The sequence below is a fragment of the Leucoraja erinacea genome, chromosome 4 (genome assembly GCF_028641065.1).
Source record: "Leucoraja erinacea ecotype New England chromosome 4, Leri_hhj_1, whole genome shotgun sequence".
In the NCBI taxonomy this organism is placed as follows: Eukaryota; Metazoa; Chordata; class Chondrichthyes; order Rajiformes; family Rajidae; genus Leucoraja; species Leucoraja erinaceus.
The window spans coordinates 34,950,754-34,970,581 of NC_073380.1; the positions used below are offsets into that span (position 1 = coordinate 34,950,754).

General features: G+C 40.9%; 1 protein-coding gene across 11 annotated transcripts in view; it reads right to left on the reverse strand.

The window, feature by feature from the left end:
* Positions 1-19,828, reverse strand: part of chd7 (chromodomain helicase DNA binding protein 7) — a 229,796-nt gene that overhangs the window by 94,857 nt on the left and 115,111 nt on the right. For all 11 annotated transcript variants that reach the window (XM_055634007.1, XM_055634011.1, XM_055634012.1 and 8 more), the window contains 3 exons: positions 10,484-10,603; positions 6,017-6,076; positions 5,181-5,236 (listed from right to left, as the gene is read on the reverse strand). In XM_055634007.1, coding sequence (XP_055489982.1) covers positions 5,181-5,236; positions 6,017-6,076; positions 10,484-10,603 — 236 coding nt within the window. The remainder of the gene's footprint in view (positions 1-5,180; positions 5,237-6,016; positions 6,077-10,483; positions 10,604-19,828) is intronic.

A 19,828-nucleotide genomic window follows, 5' to 3' on the forward strand; every position in this document is an offset into this window, starting at 1 on the left:
TTAAAGTGTACTTTGTCAGACTTTATAATGGTCGAAAAGTTATGAAGGTTTAAAATATCGTGAGATCAGCAGATTGGTCTTCTCGCCTGTCATGTGACCATGAATATGGATATGCAATGGAAGACATTTAAAGACTGCATGGATGAACTACAAAAAATGTTCATCCCAGTTTGGCAAAAGAATAAATCAGGGAAGGTAGTGCATCCATGGATAACAAGGGAAATCAGGGATAGTATCAAAGCGAAGGATGATGCGTATAAATTAGCCAGAAAAAGCAGCATACTGGAGGACTGGGAGAAATCCAGAGACCAGCAGAGGAGGACGAAGGGCTTAATTAGGAAAGGAAAAATGGATTATGAAAGAAAACTGGCAGGGAACAAAAAAACTGACTGCATAAGTTTTTATAGATATGTGAAAAGAAAGAGATTAGTTAAAACAAATGTAGGTCCCTTGCAGTCAGAAACAGGCGAGTTGATCATGGGGAACAAGGATATGGCGGACCAATTGAATAACTACTTTGGTTCCGTCTTCACAAAGGAAGACATAAATAATCTGCCGGAAATAGCAGGGGACCGCGGGTCAAAGGAGTTGGAGGAATTGAGTGAAATCCAGGTTAGTCGGGAAGTGGTGTTGGGTAAATTGAATGGATTAAAGGCCGATAAATCCCCAGGGCCAGATAGGCTGCATCCCAGAGTACTTAAGGAAGTAGCTCCAGAAATAGTGGATGCATTAGTAATAATCTTTCAAAACTCTTTAGATTCTGGAGTAGTTCCAGAGGATTGGCGGGTAGCAAACGTAACCCCACTTTTTAAGAAGGGAGGGAGAGAGAAAACGGGGAATTACAGACCAGTTAGTCTAACATCGGTAGTGGGGAAACTGCTACAGTCAGTTATTAAAGATGGGATAGCAGCACATTTGGAAAGTGGTGAAATCATTGGACAAAGTCAGCATGGATCTACGAAAGGTAAATCATGTCTGACGAATCTTATAGAATTTTTCGAGGATGTAACTAGTAGCGTGGATAGGGGAGAACCAGTGGATGTGGTGTATCTGGATTTCCAGAAGGCTTTCGACAAGGTCCCACATAAGAGATTAGTATACAAACTTAAAGCACACAGCATTGGGGGTTCAGTATTGATGTGGATAGAGAGCTGGCTGGCAAACAGGAAGCAAAGAGTAGGAGTAAACGGGTCCTTTTCACAATGGCAGGCAGTGACTAGTGGGGTACCGCAAGGCTCGGTGCTGGGACCCCAGCTATTTACAATATATATTAATGATCTGGGAATTGAAAGCAATATCTCCAAGTTTGCGGATGACACTAAGCTGGGGGGCAGTGTTAGCTGTGAAGAGGATGCTAGGAGACTGCAAGGTGACTTGGATAGGCTGGGTGAGTGGGCAAATGTTTGGCAGATGTGGATAAATAAATGTGAGGTTATCCATTTTGGTGGCAAAAAAAAAAGGGAAAGCAGACTATTATCTAAATGGTGGCCGATTGGGAAAGGGGGAGATGCAGCGAGACCTGGGTGTCATGGTACACCAGTCATTGAAGGTAGGCATGCAGGTGCAGCAGGCAGTAAAGAAAGCGAATGGTATGTTAGCTTTCATAGCAAAAGGATTTGAGTATAGGAGCAGGGAGGTTCTACTGCAGTTGTACAGGGTCTTGGTGAGACCACACCTGGAGTATTGCGTACAGTTTTGGTCTCCAAATCTGAGGAAGGACATTATTACCATAGAGGGAGTGCAGAGAAGGTTCACCAGACTGATTCCTGGGATGTCAGGACTGTTTTATGAAGAAAGACTGGATAGTCTTGGTTTATACTCTCCAGAATTTAGGAGAGTGAGAGGGGATCTTATAGAAACTTACAAAATTCTTAAGGGGTTCGACAGGCTAGATGCAGGAAGATTGTTCCCGATGTTAGGGAAGTCCAGGACAAGGGGTCACAGCTTAAGGATAAAGGGGAAATCCTTTAAAACCGAGATGAGAAGAACTTTTTTTCACACAGAGAGTGGTGAATCTCTGGAACTCTCTGCCACAGAGGGTAGTTGAGGCCAGTTCATTGGCTATATTTAAGAGGGAGTTAGATGTGGCCCTTGTGGCTAAGGGGATCAGAGGGTATGAAGAGAAGGCAGGTACGGGATACTGAGTTGGATGATCAGCCATGATCATATTGAATGGCGGTGCAGGCTCGAAGGGCCGAATGGCCTACTCCTGCACCTAATTTCTATGTTTCTATGAAGATAACGCCCCTTCCGGCACACGCGGAGAATAAAACCCTGGAGGCGGGGCTGAGTCCTTCAGCGGTGTGCGGGCAAAGAGCAGCGTGAGCCGGAAACTGTTAAGTTGAACTGGAAGCCTCTGTGAAGTTGGAGTGGGACCGGGAGCTACTGCGTGAGGCCGAAAGTTGAAGGTGGATAGTGAGCAGACTGTAAGGTGCATCTGCTGCGACCACCCCCCCTTCCCCCTCCATCCCTCTCCCACACCCCTCCCCTTTTTTTCTTTGGGGGAACGGGTTGCGTTGGGGGAACAGGTGAGTGGTTGAATATTGCGTTGGGGGAACAGGTGAGTGGTGAAATGTTACGTTTGGGAATGGGTTGCATTGGGGGGGACCAGGCCTCCCATGTGACTGGGACCCAACGGGTCCCACTCAGTCTATAACAAAGAAAAATCCCCAAACACCTGTCCGACAGAACAGAAACACTCTTCAGGAGTCAGGTGTGGATTTGTCAATGACCTCTGTCCGCAGAAGACTTCATGAAAAGAAATACAGAGACTACACTGCAAGGTGCAACCCATTGTTTAGCTGCGAAAATAGGATGGCCCCAGGTTATAGTTTGCCAAAAAGTTCTGGAAAAAAACGACCACAGTTCTGGAAAAAGTTCTTGTGGACTGATGAGACGAAGATTAACTTATATGAGAGTGATAGCAAGAGCAAAGTATGGAGAAGAGAAGGAACTGCCCAAGATCCATAGCATACCACCTCATCTGTGAAACATGGTGGTGGGGGTGATATGGCCTGGACATGTATGGCTGCTGAAGGTACTGGCTCACTTATCGTCATTGATGATACAACTGCTGATGGTAGTAGCATAATAAAATCTGTTTCATAATGAAAATAAAGGAGTTTTTCAAAGCTAAAAAATGGTCAATTCTTGAGTGGTCAAGTTAATCACCCAATTGAGCATGCCTTTTATATGCTGAAGAGAAAACTGAAGGGGATTAGCCCCCAAAACAAGCATAAGCTAAAGATGGCTGCAATACAGGCCTGGCAGAGCATCACCAGAGAAGACACCCAGCAATTGGTGATGTCCATGAATTGCAAACTTCAAGCAGTCATTGCATGCAAAGGAAATGCAACAAAATACTAAACATATCTACTTTCATTTGCATGACATTGCTGTGTCCCGAACATGACGGTGACCTGAAATGTGGGGGACCATGTATAACCACAGCTGTAATTTCTACATGGTGAAACCAAAATGTATAAAAATGGCATTTATTAAAATCTGACAAAGTGCACTTCACCACTTGTGAATTTTTCTATTACAAATCTCAAATTGTGGAGTACAGAGGCATATTAATAAATGAGTGTCCCAAACATAATGGAGGGCACTGTATGTTCTTCCCACGACCGCGTGGGTTTTTTTTCAAGATCTGTGGTTTCTTTCCACACTCCAAAGACATACAGGTCTGTAGGTTAACTGGCTTAGTATCAATGTAAAATGAATATGTGTAGAATAGTATTAATGTGCGGGGATCACTAGTCGGTGCAGACACGGTGGGCTGAAGGGCATGTTTCCGTACGTGCTATATCTCTAAACTAAATTCTTAAGGAAGTGTTAGATTCAGCTATAGATTTTTTGTGTACAATAAATCATTCACATGAAAATAACATCTAACCTTTAAGGTATTTGTAGCGAAAATGTTTGGATTTGTACAAAGAAAACAAAACAATATTATTTTTGAAAAAAATCTAAAATAGACAAGTGAATGGGGTAAAAAGTTGACAAAACGACCAGAAATTATTTGAGAAAGCCTGTGCTGGATATCATGCTTATCAACTCAGTTAGATTGTTTTCATGTCCTCCATATTTGTAAATTATACCCATATCCATGGATGTATGAATTTGAGGGAAAATATATAGATTTGTTCTCTTATTGTAGGCACACAAATTTCAGAGCATGATGCACACCTGTGCCAATGCATTTATATATTAATTGTGTAAATTGCAATTGGTGATGATTGCACAATTTCTGCATTGTTGCATGCCCTACCCTTTCAGACCATCTGCCAAACTGTAATCACCATTCTACCAAAATAGTGGAAAAAGCACTCACTTAAAAACATTGTCAATATGGAAGTTTAATTTTCATTATTGTATGGGAAAAACTAAGAAGAACCCCTCTTCCAGTCAGTCTCCGTGGAGGAATTCACATTAATTCAAGCAGATTACCAGGATTTTACCACTGCTTTCATTTGTTTTGTTTTAACAGACATGACATTCTGGCAATGGTCCTGCTCATCATTTGATGTCACTCCCTTCAGGTTCTCCCTTTGGTTTTTCCCCTTTTCTGCACCTATACTTGCTTAAAACATACATCAAACCATCTTACACGTTTGAAGGATACAAAACAGACATGTTTATCTTTCTTTCCTCACTTGCTGAAAGGTCTGCAAAGCATTTCTATAAAATCTTATGTTATTCGAGGTTGTTGGAATGCACGTTCTTTAATACCTTGCCCTCTAGTTAGTGACATATGATGGCAGCTAAAAGGAATCTGAAGTTTAAAAGCATGTTTTTCCCCTTTCAGTGGTCTTCCTTCTGCTCTTTGACAATTAGAGCTTGTTGATGTTGCTGTTTATTTTCTTTACTGCCGTTTAGACAGTTTATTTTTGCTTTTTTACATTCATCTTATTTCCTTCCTGTTTGTTAGCAAATATTTAAATTGTTTATGAAAGTTATATTGTAGATAAATTCAGAAGTATGAAGTGTGTAGTCCCTTAGGATGACTTGAAGACAATAATTGAGTGGGACGTTAATTTGAGGGTATTTATTTTGCCACAGCACCTTTCAAAAATTATGCTCAGAACAATAGCCCTCATGGGTAAAGGAAATAATTTTCATCAATCTTTGTGCTGCAGTTCACTTCTGTTTTAAAATTAATCCACAAGCATACTTACTAGTTTTTGTATTTTACAAATAGTTCTTCTACTTCAACTTCTTCTCCAGACTCGGTCTGAAATCACAAGCACATTTTAGAGCCCAATGTAGACACAAACCATTTGTCACTTGTCATTTAATTCCCCAGACACTTCACCGCCGTGAAGTGGTTATAGGGACGCAGTTGTAATGTACTTAAGTAGAATTAGAAAGAAAAGAACACCAAAAGTTTCCTTTGGCGGAGATTACATTTTCCCCTGCAACACCCCTACAAAAAAAAGCTATCAATTCCAACCTACTCTGCTTACTGTGTCAACCAACTCATGAATCATTTTATCTCCTCCTTAACCACCAGCTACTCCATTCACAATAACCTGACCTCGACCTGGCTTCCTGCCAAACCCACAGTGTTAAGCAGATGCCAAATGTACCATTTCCCGAGGCAGCAGCCAGTTTGCAGCTGCACTACTGGAAGCCACAAGTATTATTGTTGGCAATCTTAAAAACTAATCTCAAAATGTACTGGAATTTAAAACAGAGCCCCTATCAGTGAAAATTTAAAACTCAAACAGAAGCTAATAAATCCAGAATTATGTATTCTTTGCTAAGTACATATTACACCGATCATTTTTCAGTACAAGGCCAAACATTCAAACTGCTAAATTGCCGTCAATCCATACAATCAACAGCCGCCAAAAAGATTTTAATACACTTAAATTCTATGTGCTACCGTTACATAGCCACCAGCTGTTAATGACAGTTCAAATATCTATGCTAGAGACTGAAAATTGAGAATAAGGAAAAGAGCAAGTCAATTACATCCCAGATATTGCACTTTAGGACTTTCAATACTTACCGTTTTCTTCACTGTTCGCATACTCATGATCTTCTCAGTAACTGGACCAGTTGCCATATCCTAAAAAGACAATTTTAATATTAAATTGTGCATATCTTCCATATCTAATCATCTGCCTGCAAATGCATGCACCCTACAAGCAACCTCAGAAGCAGAAGCAGCACCTGAACAAATTGGCTGTACACCCAGCAAACACAATACAAATAGACATGGGCCAAGGATATTCAAAATTTAGAAAATGGATACAGAACATTTGGGAACAATGGGAATTACAGAATTTATGAGCTGTGCTCTGCTAATTAGATGAAATTGAGCAGCCAAATTCCAAACATATTATTTTACACACATTTGCTATTTAAAACCAACAATACTTATCATAATGCCAACTTGTTTCACTTGTTAGGTCTAGACGTAGATGGCTTCCTTGCAAAATTTACACATTGCAGTATTTCATGACTAAGGAAGTGGTTTGCAATGAAAATACTGAATATCTTGTAAACTTGCTCAGCACAATTCTAAGACAATATAAAACAGTTAAGAAGCATTTTAATAAACTACCATGAGCAACTTGCGACAAATGTTGCACATATTGTACGAGATTTGATCCCATGAATTAAGCCAGAAATAATGCCACAAACTCCCAACAAAGCTTGTGAGGAACTACTGTGGATGGCTAATGAGAATCCAAAATAGTAAATGATTTTCCTAGCATTATTGAACGGCCACCATATCAAAGTTTCAGTAGCAGTTCAGATAAACTCAACTTCGCACAAATGCAAAGCATTAATTAGCTACAAATTAAAATACCTTTACAAAGTAAATGTTTTTTTGAAATAGGCTATTCGAGCAGGAAATTATAGGATAGACCCATGATCAGCAAAAGACTAAAGATTCATTCCATTTTAAGACACAATGCTGGAGTAACTCAGTGTGTCAGGCAGCATCCCTGGAAAATATGGACAGGGACCGTTTCGGATCGGGAGCCTTCTTAAGCCTTAAGATGGGAATGGGAAACTTGTTGGGTTAGAGAGGGAAACTGAGATTTAACATAGCAATTTGAGGCTCATGCAGTTAAGGGGCAAGCAGCAGCTCACCATATTGACAGTAAATTGTGTATTGCCTCTTAGTTAAAAGGTACTACAAGGATGCTAATAGTAATAACATAGACATAATTAAGTCCAAATATATGAGAAAATAGATTAAACCTATGGTTTTATATAGCATCTTTAACTCATCTTAAGTATGCAGCTGGCATCTGCATGCATTCAGCATCTATATGACATGCGTTTCTCTGCCAATTTGCCCACATTATGCCACAATGCCCTCAAACAATATTGGTAACGATACAATACAATCAAACTTTATTTATCCCAGGAGAGGAAATTGGTCTGCCAACAGTTGTAAAACACAAGATACATTAAATTAAAATGACGAGTGGAAAGGATTGAGGATGTGCAATGATTGGGGTGGCGGGGAGGAGACTACAAATAACGTTGGGAGGCCAAGCTGCACAGGCAGGTATTAATGATATTCACCAGTGCCTTCAATGTACTAACACAGCCTTTGGTCAAATAAGGGAAAGAAAATATGAAGATCAAGGCATCAGGTCGAGGCAGCCTATCAGGAAGTCGTGACCCTGAGAATTTATATGTTTTGAGACCTGGACTACCTATAGCAGGCACCTAAAAGCATTGAAATTATGCTATCAATGTAATCTCCGCAAAATTCTCCAAATCTGCCATACATTCACCCAGGAAGAGTGAAGAGTGGACAGTTTAAAAAAAATAACAATTAAAAAATTTACAAAGATACTATGGGATTTGCAATGCGGTCTGGTGGCAGGAAAAAGAGAATGCACTCCTATTTTAAGTGTGATCACAGGATATCTGCCAATTTATAACAATTTAAATTGTTAGAATTTTGATGTCCAAATATTGATGTTAAGATATTGTAATATTGTAACCTAAAAGGTAGACAAAAAATGCTGGAGTAACTCAGCGGGGCAGGCAGCATCTCTGGAGAGAAGGAATGGGTGACGTTTCGGGTCGAGACCCTTCTTCAGTTGTAATTTTATTTTTCAGTTTGTGCTTCAAAATACATTTTAAACATCTTAGCTTCTGGTCAATACATGGATGTTTAGTCAATTGGGATGCAGTATTTGTTATTCTGATTACAAGATAGATGCTGGCTAAAATTACACATACAATTTATAAATTGCAGTGTCACACCGGAAACATTGTATTTTTGTAATTTCAAATGCTGACCACTAAGTGTCACTGTCGAGTACCATTAACTTGTCTCAACCAGCAGCCATGTTGTATACGTAAACCAATTAACGATTTTAAGCCCTTGATGTAGCCTCTACATCCAATGCCCCACATTTCACTCGGCCTATTGCAACTGCTTGGCCACATCCAACCTTTATATAGGTTAGCCAGCCATGCAGCTTACCAAAACAGAATCAGACTCATGAAATGCCCTATCCATTTGGTAAAGGACCCAAGTGGCAAGCCATCAACCCTGACCAATACCTTCGTACCCACCTACATGGAGGTTCAGAATCCCCTCTTCCATCGCATCCTCTTTCACTACTTTTTGCAGTGTTCCTATTTGCAGTCATCACTATCTTCCTTTCCTCTCCTACCTTTATTTCTATTTCCTTTTAATCCAATTATCTCATCCAATCATCAATCCAAAGTATCCTTCAACTCTGCACATTGGCTTGGCTGCCCACGTGCAATTTATTGACAGTTTGAACTGTTAATTTAAGTATCAACCAGGTTTTATACTTCTCTGAATACCTTGGACCTATATATCCCAATGAGGTCAGCATTTATTGCTCATCCCTGCAAGCCCATGAAAAAATTCCTACAATTGCAACAAACCCCAAGAATAAACAAGGCCTTACTTCAAAGCTAAATGCTTGCTAACTCAAAGGAATTTGGCTCTAGGGAAAAAAAGAAAACACCACTTGATGACAGGAAATTTGCATTGAATGGGTTCATAAATATCAACCTTTTTATAGCATCTTAATAAACGTAACATATGGCTCTGGAGTGAACTCAGATTATTAATCCTCTTGAAAGGGGAAAATGTTTGAGAACCGGTGCTAATTATCCCAGTTTTGTTGGATCAATACTGGAAGACGAACTGTAAACCTCAATGAATGTTTTAGATCTACTAAACCTCTTGTGCTGGCTCGAAGGGCCGAATTACCTACTCCTGCACCTATTGTCTTTAAGGAACAGCAGCAGGATGCGAATTGGTCCTGCCTGCCTTGTCTACCATCCAGCAACATCATGGCTAAACCTTTACCTCAGCATTAAAAACCATATCATTCAATTTTACCTCAGCTTTAAAACCATATCATTCAATTTCCTTAATGCACGAAATTATGGTAATCTGTCTTGAAATTGAGCTTCCAGAGCTCTTATGGGTACAGGATTTTTAAAAAAGCATGAACCACTGGGAGCAGAGATTTCTGGTCTCCACCTCAAACAACTCACTGTTTACTTCTGACTAGCGACTCTAGGGATTCTAGACAATCCAACAGGGAAACCAATTCCACATTTCAACACTTTTTATTGAAATCACCGTTTTTTCCCAACCCCCAGAATATAGACCCAACCTATATTTGCAGGAATTAATTTAATTAACCATCTCTGCAGACCCTACATTGCAAATAGTCCCATTTTAAGGAAAATATTTTAATATTTGCAACATTTACATAATTCTCAATTCATATTTATAAAAATGCACATTAAATCAAAACCCTCTTGTCCAGGATATACCCCATCACCTGTGGTGCCCAGCAATCGCAGAGAAAGTGCATCAACCTTGGGTAGGCCATGCAGAACTGTACACAATATTCCAATACAGCCAGACTGTGGCCCAACATAACTAGAACAAGATATCTCCACAGTCTTACATTCAAATCATCTTCCTGATAACAAGGCAGATCTGGCAAGCAGCCAACTGCTGAGAATGACTAAGTAAAAGTACACGTCCTTCTGTATGCGTTCTGTGCGCATACTCTGACCCTTTGTACCACCCCATCACCAAGATGTCCACATGTACACAACATTGCAGCTGCGTCGCCCACCTAATGTAAAATTATGCAACGTAAAAGATCGCTAGATCAATGAAATTCTACGGTCCAAATCATACCAGATTTTAACTGTTGTGATTGCCATTAACTAATTTTAGCTTATATTTGCTACAAAATATTTGGAGCATTTACACAAATGCTACTTTATAACTGAATAAACAAATGTTGTTAAAATTCTTAAATGCTATTAATAGTATTATTAGTTAGCTTAGTAGGTATAATGCGTGACAATTTTCCCCATCAATTCACTCATACCAAAGGAATGAAAACTGAAGTACATCTCAATTAAAAACCTCTAAGATTAAAATCATTAGTGTTTAAATTTAAACTGTTAATGGTTGATGACTTAAGGCAAATACCTGCTCTGATTGTGAAGTGTTTAATGGGGAATCTTTTCCTGCATCATCATCATCAGATATTTTAAACTCTAAATCCTCCGTATAGCGTTTCCTTTTCACTTGTCGACTGGAACGGCGCTTCTGAAAACAGAAAAAAATCCACAAAAGTTCAGCTGTAATACCAGTAACATTTGGCTAACTATTTCAAATTTACATTAATTCCAATTTAAGAGTTGTACAAGTACAGAAAATTCAAATTGGGCATAAATTGCAGGTGTAAAAATTTGTGGTGTATCAATATTTCTTGCATTCTATAAGAAAATGATTACAGACTAGAGTCAACTGAGGTTACGTTCTTGAGAAATGTTTCATAATATTGACTTTAGAATAGCTCATCTTCCCAATGAATGTTTATAAAACAATGCTTTTGTTGCTCACTTGCGTATCTATCAAGTTATAAATGAACATAATATACATTGTTAATTTCAACAGGGAATTTGGGAGGAACGTCTTTACTGAAGTGCTTTAGAAATGGAGTGCTACAATGTGTATCCGAGAACAACATGGCTACATTTAAAGAGGAACATGTATACACATTAGAATAGAGTAAAGGGCCTATCCCACTTCGAGATTTTTTCGGCGACTGCCGGCATCATTGACTGACCTATCAGGTCACCGAAAAATTTGCGGCATGATTCGGCGTGACGCGGTGTGATGACGTATGACGCACAGTGTTTTTTCAAATGTCGCAACGTTTTTTGTCGCCGCTAGATTTTGAAATGTTCAAAATCTTTTGCCGACCCCGATATGATGCTGGCAGTTGCTGAAAAATTCACCAAGTGAGACAGGCCGTTAAGAATGTTCAAAACGGGATAAGGTAAATAACTGCAGACCACTTGCATGAAATAATCTGTTACTTTGTGCCAATGTTACCCAAAGTTTTTAGTGTGCATACTCAGTCAAGAACGGAGACCGTCTAGTGTATTTAGAGGGACAAAGATTCAAGCATGGCAGAGAAACTGAAGAGCAACAACATTCACTTGTACCCTGAAACAAAAGCAACTTATTTCTTACCTATTTCCTGCTATTCTATATTCTCATCTCTTCAACTCTCCCATCTGTCAAAGGGGACCATTATCCATATCCTCAAAATGTGATTTATGGCCATCTGCCAGCAGATGCATTAAGTGATGTGACTGCTCTACCATCCATGAAAAATCTGCACTTTTCAAACTAATCCTCCATATCAAACCTCTAACCAATCTGAAACTAAACTGTGTGGAAAAGAAAAACTCTTAATACATTTGCATGCAATAAGCATCCATTCTGGTAAACCATCATTTCCAAAACCTCAACATCCTTCCTGTAATGGGGCGACCAGATCTGGACATAATACTCAAATGAGGCGTAACCAAACTCCTATAAAGCTGCATAACTTCCTAACTCCAATGCTCTATGAAAGCAAGTATACTATATCCCTTCTTTACCATTACTTGCTACATTCAGGGAGCTATAGACTTGGACCCCAAGAACCCTCTGTACAACAATTGCATACTTTCCCCTTACATTATTCTTCTTATCGAGTCCACATCACAAGATTAGAAATTGTTCAGCCATGGCTGAACACACTTCTCGGCATCTGCATACAATGGTGTCTGTCTTGCGCTTCTTTTGAGTGGTGGTGGAAACAGGGTCGCGACGTGAACACTTGCTCATTTAACCTCCCAAAGTGAAACACCTCATACTTGCTCAGAATAAACTCCAACTGCCCATTCATAGCTCATCTGCATGCCACTATCAAGTTTGACAGCCTTCCTCAATAGGATCCCCAGCAATCTTAGTATCATCTGCAAACTTACAAACCAACTCAAATGCATTGACATCCAAGTCATTTATATTATCACAAACATAAGAGGTCCAAGCACACATCCCCGTGGAACTCCACTGGTCACAGACCTCCAACCCGAACCACAACCAGGTCAACCCTGTCTTCTATCAATAAACCAGTGCCAAACCCATGACCAGGTCACCGTTAATCCCCTGCTCCAGGATCAGCCCACCAGGGGGTACATTATCAAATGCCTTACTAAAATCCATGTAGACCATATCCACCGCTCAACCTTCGTCAATCACCTTCATCACTTCCTCAAAAAACTTGATCAAGGTAGCAAGACATGACATCACGCATACAAAGCCATGATAACCGTTTCTTATTACCCATTCTCTTTCAGACGTGCGGCTCACCGGCCTATAATTCTCTCTATTTCCCTTCTTAAATAAAGGAACAACATTGGCTACTCTTCAGTTCTCCGGGATCTTACCTGTGACTGGACAAGATGAAAAAATCTTTGTCAACGCTCCTGCAATTTCCTCTCTTGACTCTCTCAATAACCTGGGTTAGATCCCATCAGGTCCTGGGGAGGTATCCACTTTAATTCTCTTCAAGAGCCCCAACACCATCACCTTCATAATCTCAAACGGCCTTTGATATTCTCTACACTGATCTCACTGACTTCCATGTTCTTCTCCTTGGTGAAAAGAGATGCAAAGTACTTGAATAGCACCTCATCTACAGAGTTGATGTTGTTTCTTGAATGAGTTTATTGATGAAGTGACGAAAGTGATTGATGAGGGTAGGATAGTGGTGACCTGACCCACTACAATTTGCATACCGCAACAGCTGATAAAGACCGGATATAATTTTGCTGGTTCTCCCCTCTGCAATGTACCACTTGGACAATAAGAATGTCAAGTTGAATCTTTCCATGCAGTCAATGTTGTTCATTGATTACAGCTCAGTGTTCAATACCACATTACTGAAACGATCCACAGGGGCTGCCCAGAGGCAGAGACACCATTGACCGGCCGACTATAACGTTGGCCTCTGAAGTCGACCATGGCATCTGATGGCTCTGGCCAGGTGGAGTTCAAGAGCCCCGGCCGCAGTGGGCAAATTCAACATGCCATTTGGCTGCACATGTCTGTTATGGAAACAGACCTGTTGGCACCGGCCAAGCTGGGCCAGAGCTCCAGAGCCATGGCCGGGGGAGCAAATTCGACCCACAGATCGGCACGAAAGTCCTGATGAGAACGAGATCAGCCGCCTCACCTCCGGGAGATATTTCAAGTGCGCTCCCGTAATTTTATCTGGATTAAAGGAGGTGTTAAACCACCAGTTGCCGGTAAATCAGTGGGGGACCTGAAGTTGTTTGTTGCGCTATCGAATTAATAGGGTTGTAAAACTTCATTAAGAAAGAATTACATTGTTCGGTTGCCGGTACTTATGATAATAACAAAATTTTTAGGTGCAGAATTGGCATATCCAGATGGCAAAGGTCATCCCGTGGACTGTGAGCAGTGGTATACCACAGGAAACAGGTGATATACAAATTATTTGGACAAAAACGTATATGCTTTGCTTGGCATGTTTGTGGACGATAAAGAAATTGGTGGAGTTGCGGAGAGTGAAGGCAGCTGTCAAGGGACAGAGCAGGATATGGATCAGATACAAATGTGGCCAGAGAAATGACAAATGGAATTTAACCTGGGCAGGTGCGAGGTGTTGAACTTTGGGGGGTTAAACCCCTTTTTCACGGGGCGACTTGACGCAAGAGTTAACCAAAGTTGAACATCGTGGGAACCTCTTGCGATAACCGTACGGCATTCGTGGACCACCGTGGCGCTAACGGCAGGTACTCGTGTAACTTGGTGACTCGGGAGAAAATTCAAACAAGCTCGAATTTCTCCAAGAGTGACTTGTACACTTGTGGTTGAATATTGCAACATTATATGCACGTAGTGGCCAGTGCGATATCCGTACTGACTCTTGCGTGTACCGTGGGAACTCCTGCGAACGGTGAACCCGGAAGCTGGACAGAGGGGACAGAAGGTGAGTAAAAATTGTCTTCTGTGGGATTGAATTTTAAAAATAAAGATTTGAATCCGCATATGGACATCAACTTATTCATGAGTTATGTTAATGTGATTCAAGAAAATAACTATAATCTTTAAAAGGGACTTTACTGAAAGGTCCCGCATTTTTATGGTCCGTGAGAAAATTTTCACATGTACTTCTTTGAGAGATACAGCTCGGAGTCCTCGCCGACCAATGATCGATGCCTTTCCGAAGCAGGGTCCGGAACGCTACCAATCAATGTTCTCCAGATACCCGTGTAAAGGAGTGAACTGCACATGCTGGTTTAAAACAAAGGCAGACACAAAAAGCTGGAGTAACTCAGCGAGTCAAGCAGCATCTCTGCAGAAAAATAGGTGATATTTCGGGACGAGACACATCTTCAGACTCAATTCCGATTAGGATGTCTGAAGAAGGGTTCCGATTCGAATCGCCACCTATACTTTTTCTCCAGACATGCTGCCTGACACGCTGACTTACTCCAGCTTTTTATGTTTTTCTTCCCAGATCTGACTTACCTGCTGAGTTACACCAACATTTTGTGTCCGTGTTCACTATGAACATTGAATTATTTAATTTTAGGTAACTTACACTCTCTCTCTCTCCCCCGCCCACTAAATGAAGACACCCCCATCTGTCTCCCCCTCCTCTCCCTCGACTCCCCCACCTTTCCCTCCCAACTCCAGTCCCGTCCCAAGTTCGGTCTGTGAAACGCAACACGCCAGCCCCGACAACCAGCCCGGTGGTCAGTGCCTCTCTCTCTCTCCCTCCCTCCCTCTCACACAGGCTGAGAGACTCTGCCTCTGTGAGTGTACGTCTATTTCTCCCCCTCTTCCACACACAGTAAAGACCGAGTAACTGTGCTCACTCCATCTGTGTCTCCCACATACACAGTAAAATTCTGTTTTGTGTGTGTATATACCAATTCAACCAAGGGAGGATATTTATAGTGTGTGAAAAAAAAAAGTGACATCATTTGTGCCACGTGATGATTTAATCACACTTGACAGTATACAATGTCATTCAAGATTTAACGGGAAAGCTCGGGAGACGGACAAGTCACTCGCACAAATAACAGAAATGCCGAGTACCGTGTGAACTCTTTGTCTACCCCCCCGTTATATCGTGTGATATCGTGCTACACCACGACCACTTCACTCTGGCTACATCTTGCGTCAAGTCGCCCTGTGAAAAAGGCCTATTAAATGTAAGGGGAGGTATACAATTAATGGCAGGCAGCTTTGCAGCAAAAAATGCATGTGAATGTTCAAGTCCATGGCTTGCTGAAAGTAGTAAAACATATAGATAAGTGGTAAAGGTTTTATATGGTATGCTGCAAGCACGTGTTGCATCTTTAAAGGCTATGGTTAGGCCACATTTGGAATATTGTGTGGAAATGTTGTAGTCCCGTTGCAGGAAGGATATGAAGGCTTTGGAGACAGTACAGAAGATGTTTACCAGAATGCTGCCAGGATGAGAAGGTATTCGTTACAAGGCGAGCTTGGACAAATTTAGACTTTAGATTTTCTTCTCTGGAATGCCAGAGGTTGAGAGAGCCTCAAGTATATAAAATTATGAAAGTCATGGATAGGATAGACAGTCAGAACCTTTTTTTCCCCAGAGTAGAAATATTATAGTCTAGAAGGATTTACGGTCAGAGGGGTAAAGGGGGGCAAAGTCCCCCCCCCCCCCACCCACACACACACACCCACACAATGATAGTAGTACATTTGGGAAAAACTGACAGAACTGGTGGTGGAAGCAGATAAGACAGTGGCATTTAAGGGGCTTTTAGATAGGCACACACAATAAGGAATGGAAGGATGTGTAGGAAATGGAATGGAATGATTGGATTTTATGCAGGCAGAAGGGATTACTGTTATTTGGCATGATATTCAGCATAGACATTGAGGGCCAAGGAGTTTCTGCGCAGCACTGCAATATGATCATCCTCCGTCAGTCTCTACCAGAGAAGCCAAAAACATAAAATAGACAATAGGCGCAGGAGTATGCCATTTGGCCCTTCGAGCCAGCTCCGCCATTCAATGTAATCATGGCTGATCATCCTCAATCAGTACCACGTTCCTGCCTTCTCCCCATATCCCCTCGCTATTTTTAAGAGCCCCATCTAGCTCTTTCTTGAAAGCATCCAGAGAACCTGCCTCCACCGCCCTCTGAGGCAGAGAATTCCACAGACTCACCGCTCTCTGTGAGAAAAAGTGTTTCCTCGTCTCCGTTCTAAATGGTGCACTCCTTATTCTTAAACTGTGGCCCCTGGTTCTGGACTCCCCCAACATCAAGAACATGTTTACTGCCTCTAGCGTGTTCAAACCCGTAACAATCTTATATGTTTCAATGAGATGCCCTCTCATCCTTCTAAACTCCAGAGGGTACAAGTCCAGCTGCTCCATTCTCTCAGCATATGACAGTCCCTCCATCCCGGGAATTAACCTTGTAAACCTACGTTGCACTCCCTCAATAGCAAGAATGTCCTTCCTCAAATTAGGGGACCAAAAATGCACACAATACTCCAGGTTTGGTCTCACTAGGGCTCTGTACAACTGCAGAAGGACCTCTTTGCTCCTATATTCGAATCCTCTTGTTATAAAGGCCAACATGCCATTTGCTTTCTTCACTGCCTGCTGTACCTGCATGCTTACTTTCATAGGCTGATGTACAAGGACCCCCAGATCCCGTTGTACTTCCCCTTTTCCCAACCTGACGCCGTTTAGATAGTAACCTGCTTTCCTGTTTTTGCTACCAAAGTGGATAACCTCACATTTATCCGCATTAAACTTCATCTGTCATGCATCTGCGCGCTCCCCCAACCTGTCCAAGTCACTCTGCATTCTCATAGCATCCTCCTCACAGTTCACACTGCCACCCAGCTTGTGTCATCTGCAAATTTGCTAATGTTACTTTGAATCCCTTCATCCAAATCATTGATCACTAGTGTGGTACCGAGCCTTACGGTACCCCACTAGTCACTGCCTGCCAATCTGAAAGCGACCCGTTAATCCCTACCCTTTGTTTCCTGTCTGCCAACCATTTCTCTATCCATGTCAGCACTCTACCCCAATACCATGTGCCCTAATTTTGCCCACTAATCTCCAATGTGGGACCTTTATCAAATGCTTTCTGAAAGTCCAGGTACACTACATCCACTGGCTCTCCCTTGTCCATTTTCCTAGTTACATCTTCAAAAAAATTCAGAAGATTAGTCAAGCAATAGTAAAATAGTGGAAGTTAAATTACTTGAGAATATAAACATGCACAATAAATAATTGCTTTACAACAGAGGTTCTTAAACATTTTTTGCTTATGCAGAGTTCAGAAAGATTTGTTGTTATCCTCCAATATTCTTCACGTTAAATGTATAGACATTGAGAATAAAAACTGCAGCACCCTAGTTCACATAACAGGGTGAAGGGGCTGCCCCTAGCTTGACTACCTAGGCCTTCGGGTGAAAGAATGGAATTTCATCAAAAGCTTGATTGAAAATAAATCACAGCAATGTAGTGCAGAACATATACAAATACGTCGAGATTGGAAAGGATGAAAATTTTAAATTCTATTTAATAAGTAACAAGGGTGAAAGTTATATGGCTGGTTGAGGTTTTGGCATATTTGATATTAATAGTTGAAGATGGGGTGCAGATAAGGACATCAGATGCGATAAAAACAATAGTAAAATGGGTTTAAATGCTGCTGGTGGTTATGCCAGTGAGGGTAGAAATAGTAAATCAAGCCGAGGGATTTAATTTGCTATTTCAAAAAAGCTCTGTGCAATTGGTCATTTTTTTTAGCAAATAGTTAAAATCACAGCCAGCTTTGGTAAATTGTGTAAATGACCTCATGTATGGCAGATATCATTTTAAGTGAGGGTTTTCCGGCTCCAATCTGGCCAATTTACTTCCCTGGCCCCATCAATCTATTCTCAGTCAGCAGTAAAATAATTGGTGTTGTCAACAGTTGTCAAGAATGCCACCCTTACCAATAACCTTTGCCTTTACTTAGTTTGAAATCCACCAGGATCACTCTGGTTCTAACATTACAATCTTCGTGTAAACTTAAACAGAAAAACTAATTCAAGTGCCCTTACCACAGAGTACATTTCACCAAATTTGGGACCCGGGAGTCCTTGTAAAAACCATGATCACGATAGATACGGCTGGAAATACTTCACAGCACAACACAAAGTGCTCAGCAAAAAGATAGACAGTTGAAGCAGTTAGAAGTCATTGTATCCCTAGAATATTAGCCATATAAATTTCAGGCAACGATCATTAGGCCTAGCAGTTACAGCTTTTATTGTTAAAGATATTCATTCCCTCAAGTATTAGAAGCAGAGATGCTCTGGCAATGGCAATTTTTAGTTCCATCACAGTCCTCATAATCCATACCTGCAATTAGCAAATCTGGCCAACACATTGATGAAGGCTGAAATGTCAGAAATGATCTCTGAAACAATTATATACAATTATATTATAATCATTGAAAACCTCGTTAATTGACTAGTAAGAATGTGCAAATGGGGTACATCTGCATACGTAATACGGGGAAGGCAGCTCTTAACTTGCGTTACTACATCTATTACAAAAATGTAGGATTACAATGGATCTCTACACATTGAAGGATAAAATAACCTTGAATAACATGGAAAGTATTCCAAAGTTATTGCAAATCTCTCAAGTAGCATGTCCAGGGAGAGCAAAGTTTTCTCTGTCTGTGATAAAGATAAATTGAACAAAATATATTACTACAGTTAATGTGCCTCTGTAGACTGAAAGGATAGGTGAGAATGCAGAAGCTGTTGGAACCAAGAACTGGAAAGACAAGCCTTGTAATGAAAGGGTGGATAGAAGGATACTTACATTTGTACAAAACATTTCATGAGATATCATTTTGGAATTGTAGTCATTACTGTAAATTTGAAAAGGATTTAAAAGGCCACATTTGGAGTATTGCATATAGTTCTTGTCATTTGTCTGACATTTCAGCCTACATCAATGTATTTGAGCAAGAATGTGGAGGCTTTGGAAAAGGTGATGCCTGAATTAGGTGGTAATTTTAGGCAGGGGTGGGGCAGACAGATTATTTTATCTGTAATGCGAGAGACTGTAGAGAAATCTGATAGAAGTATATAACATTCTGACAGGCATAGATAGGATATGCCATTAGAACCCTTTTCACATGAGGGCATAGCTTTAAGGTGAGAGGGGCAAAATTTAAAGGAGATGTGCATGACAAAATTAGTTTATACACAGAGGGTGGAGAGTGCCTGGAACACACTGCTGGGGTGATAGTTGGGGCAGATATGATAGTGGCATTCAAGAGACTTTTGGATGTGTATGGCTATGCCGGGAATGGAGGAATATGGATTATCTGTTGGTCGGCATCATTTTCTGGACAGACATGGTGGGCCGAAGGGCCTGTTCTTGTGCTGTTCTTTT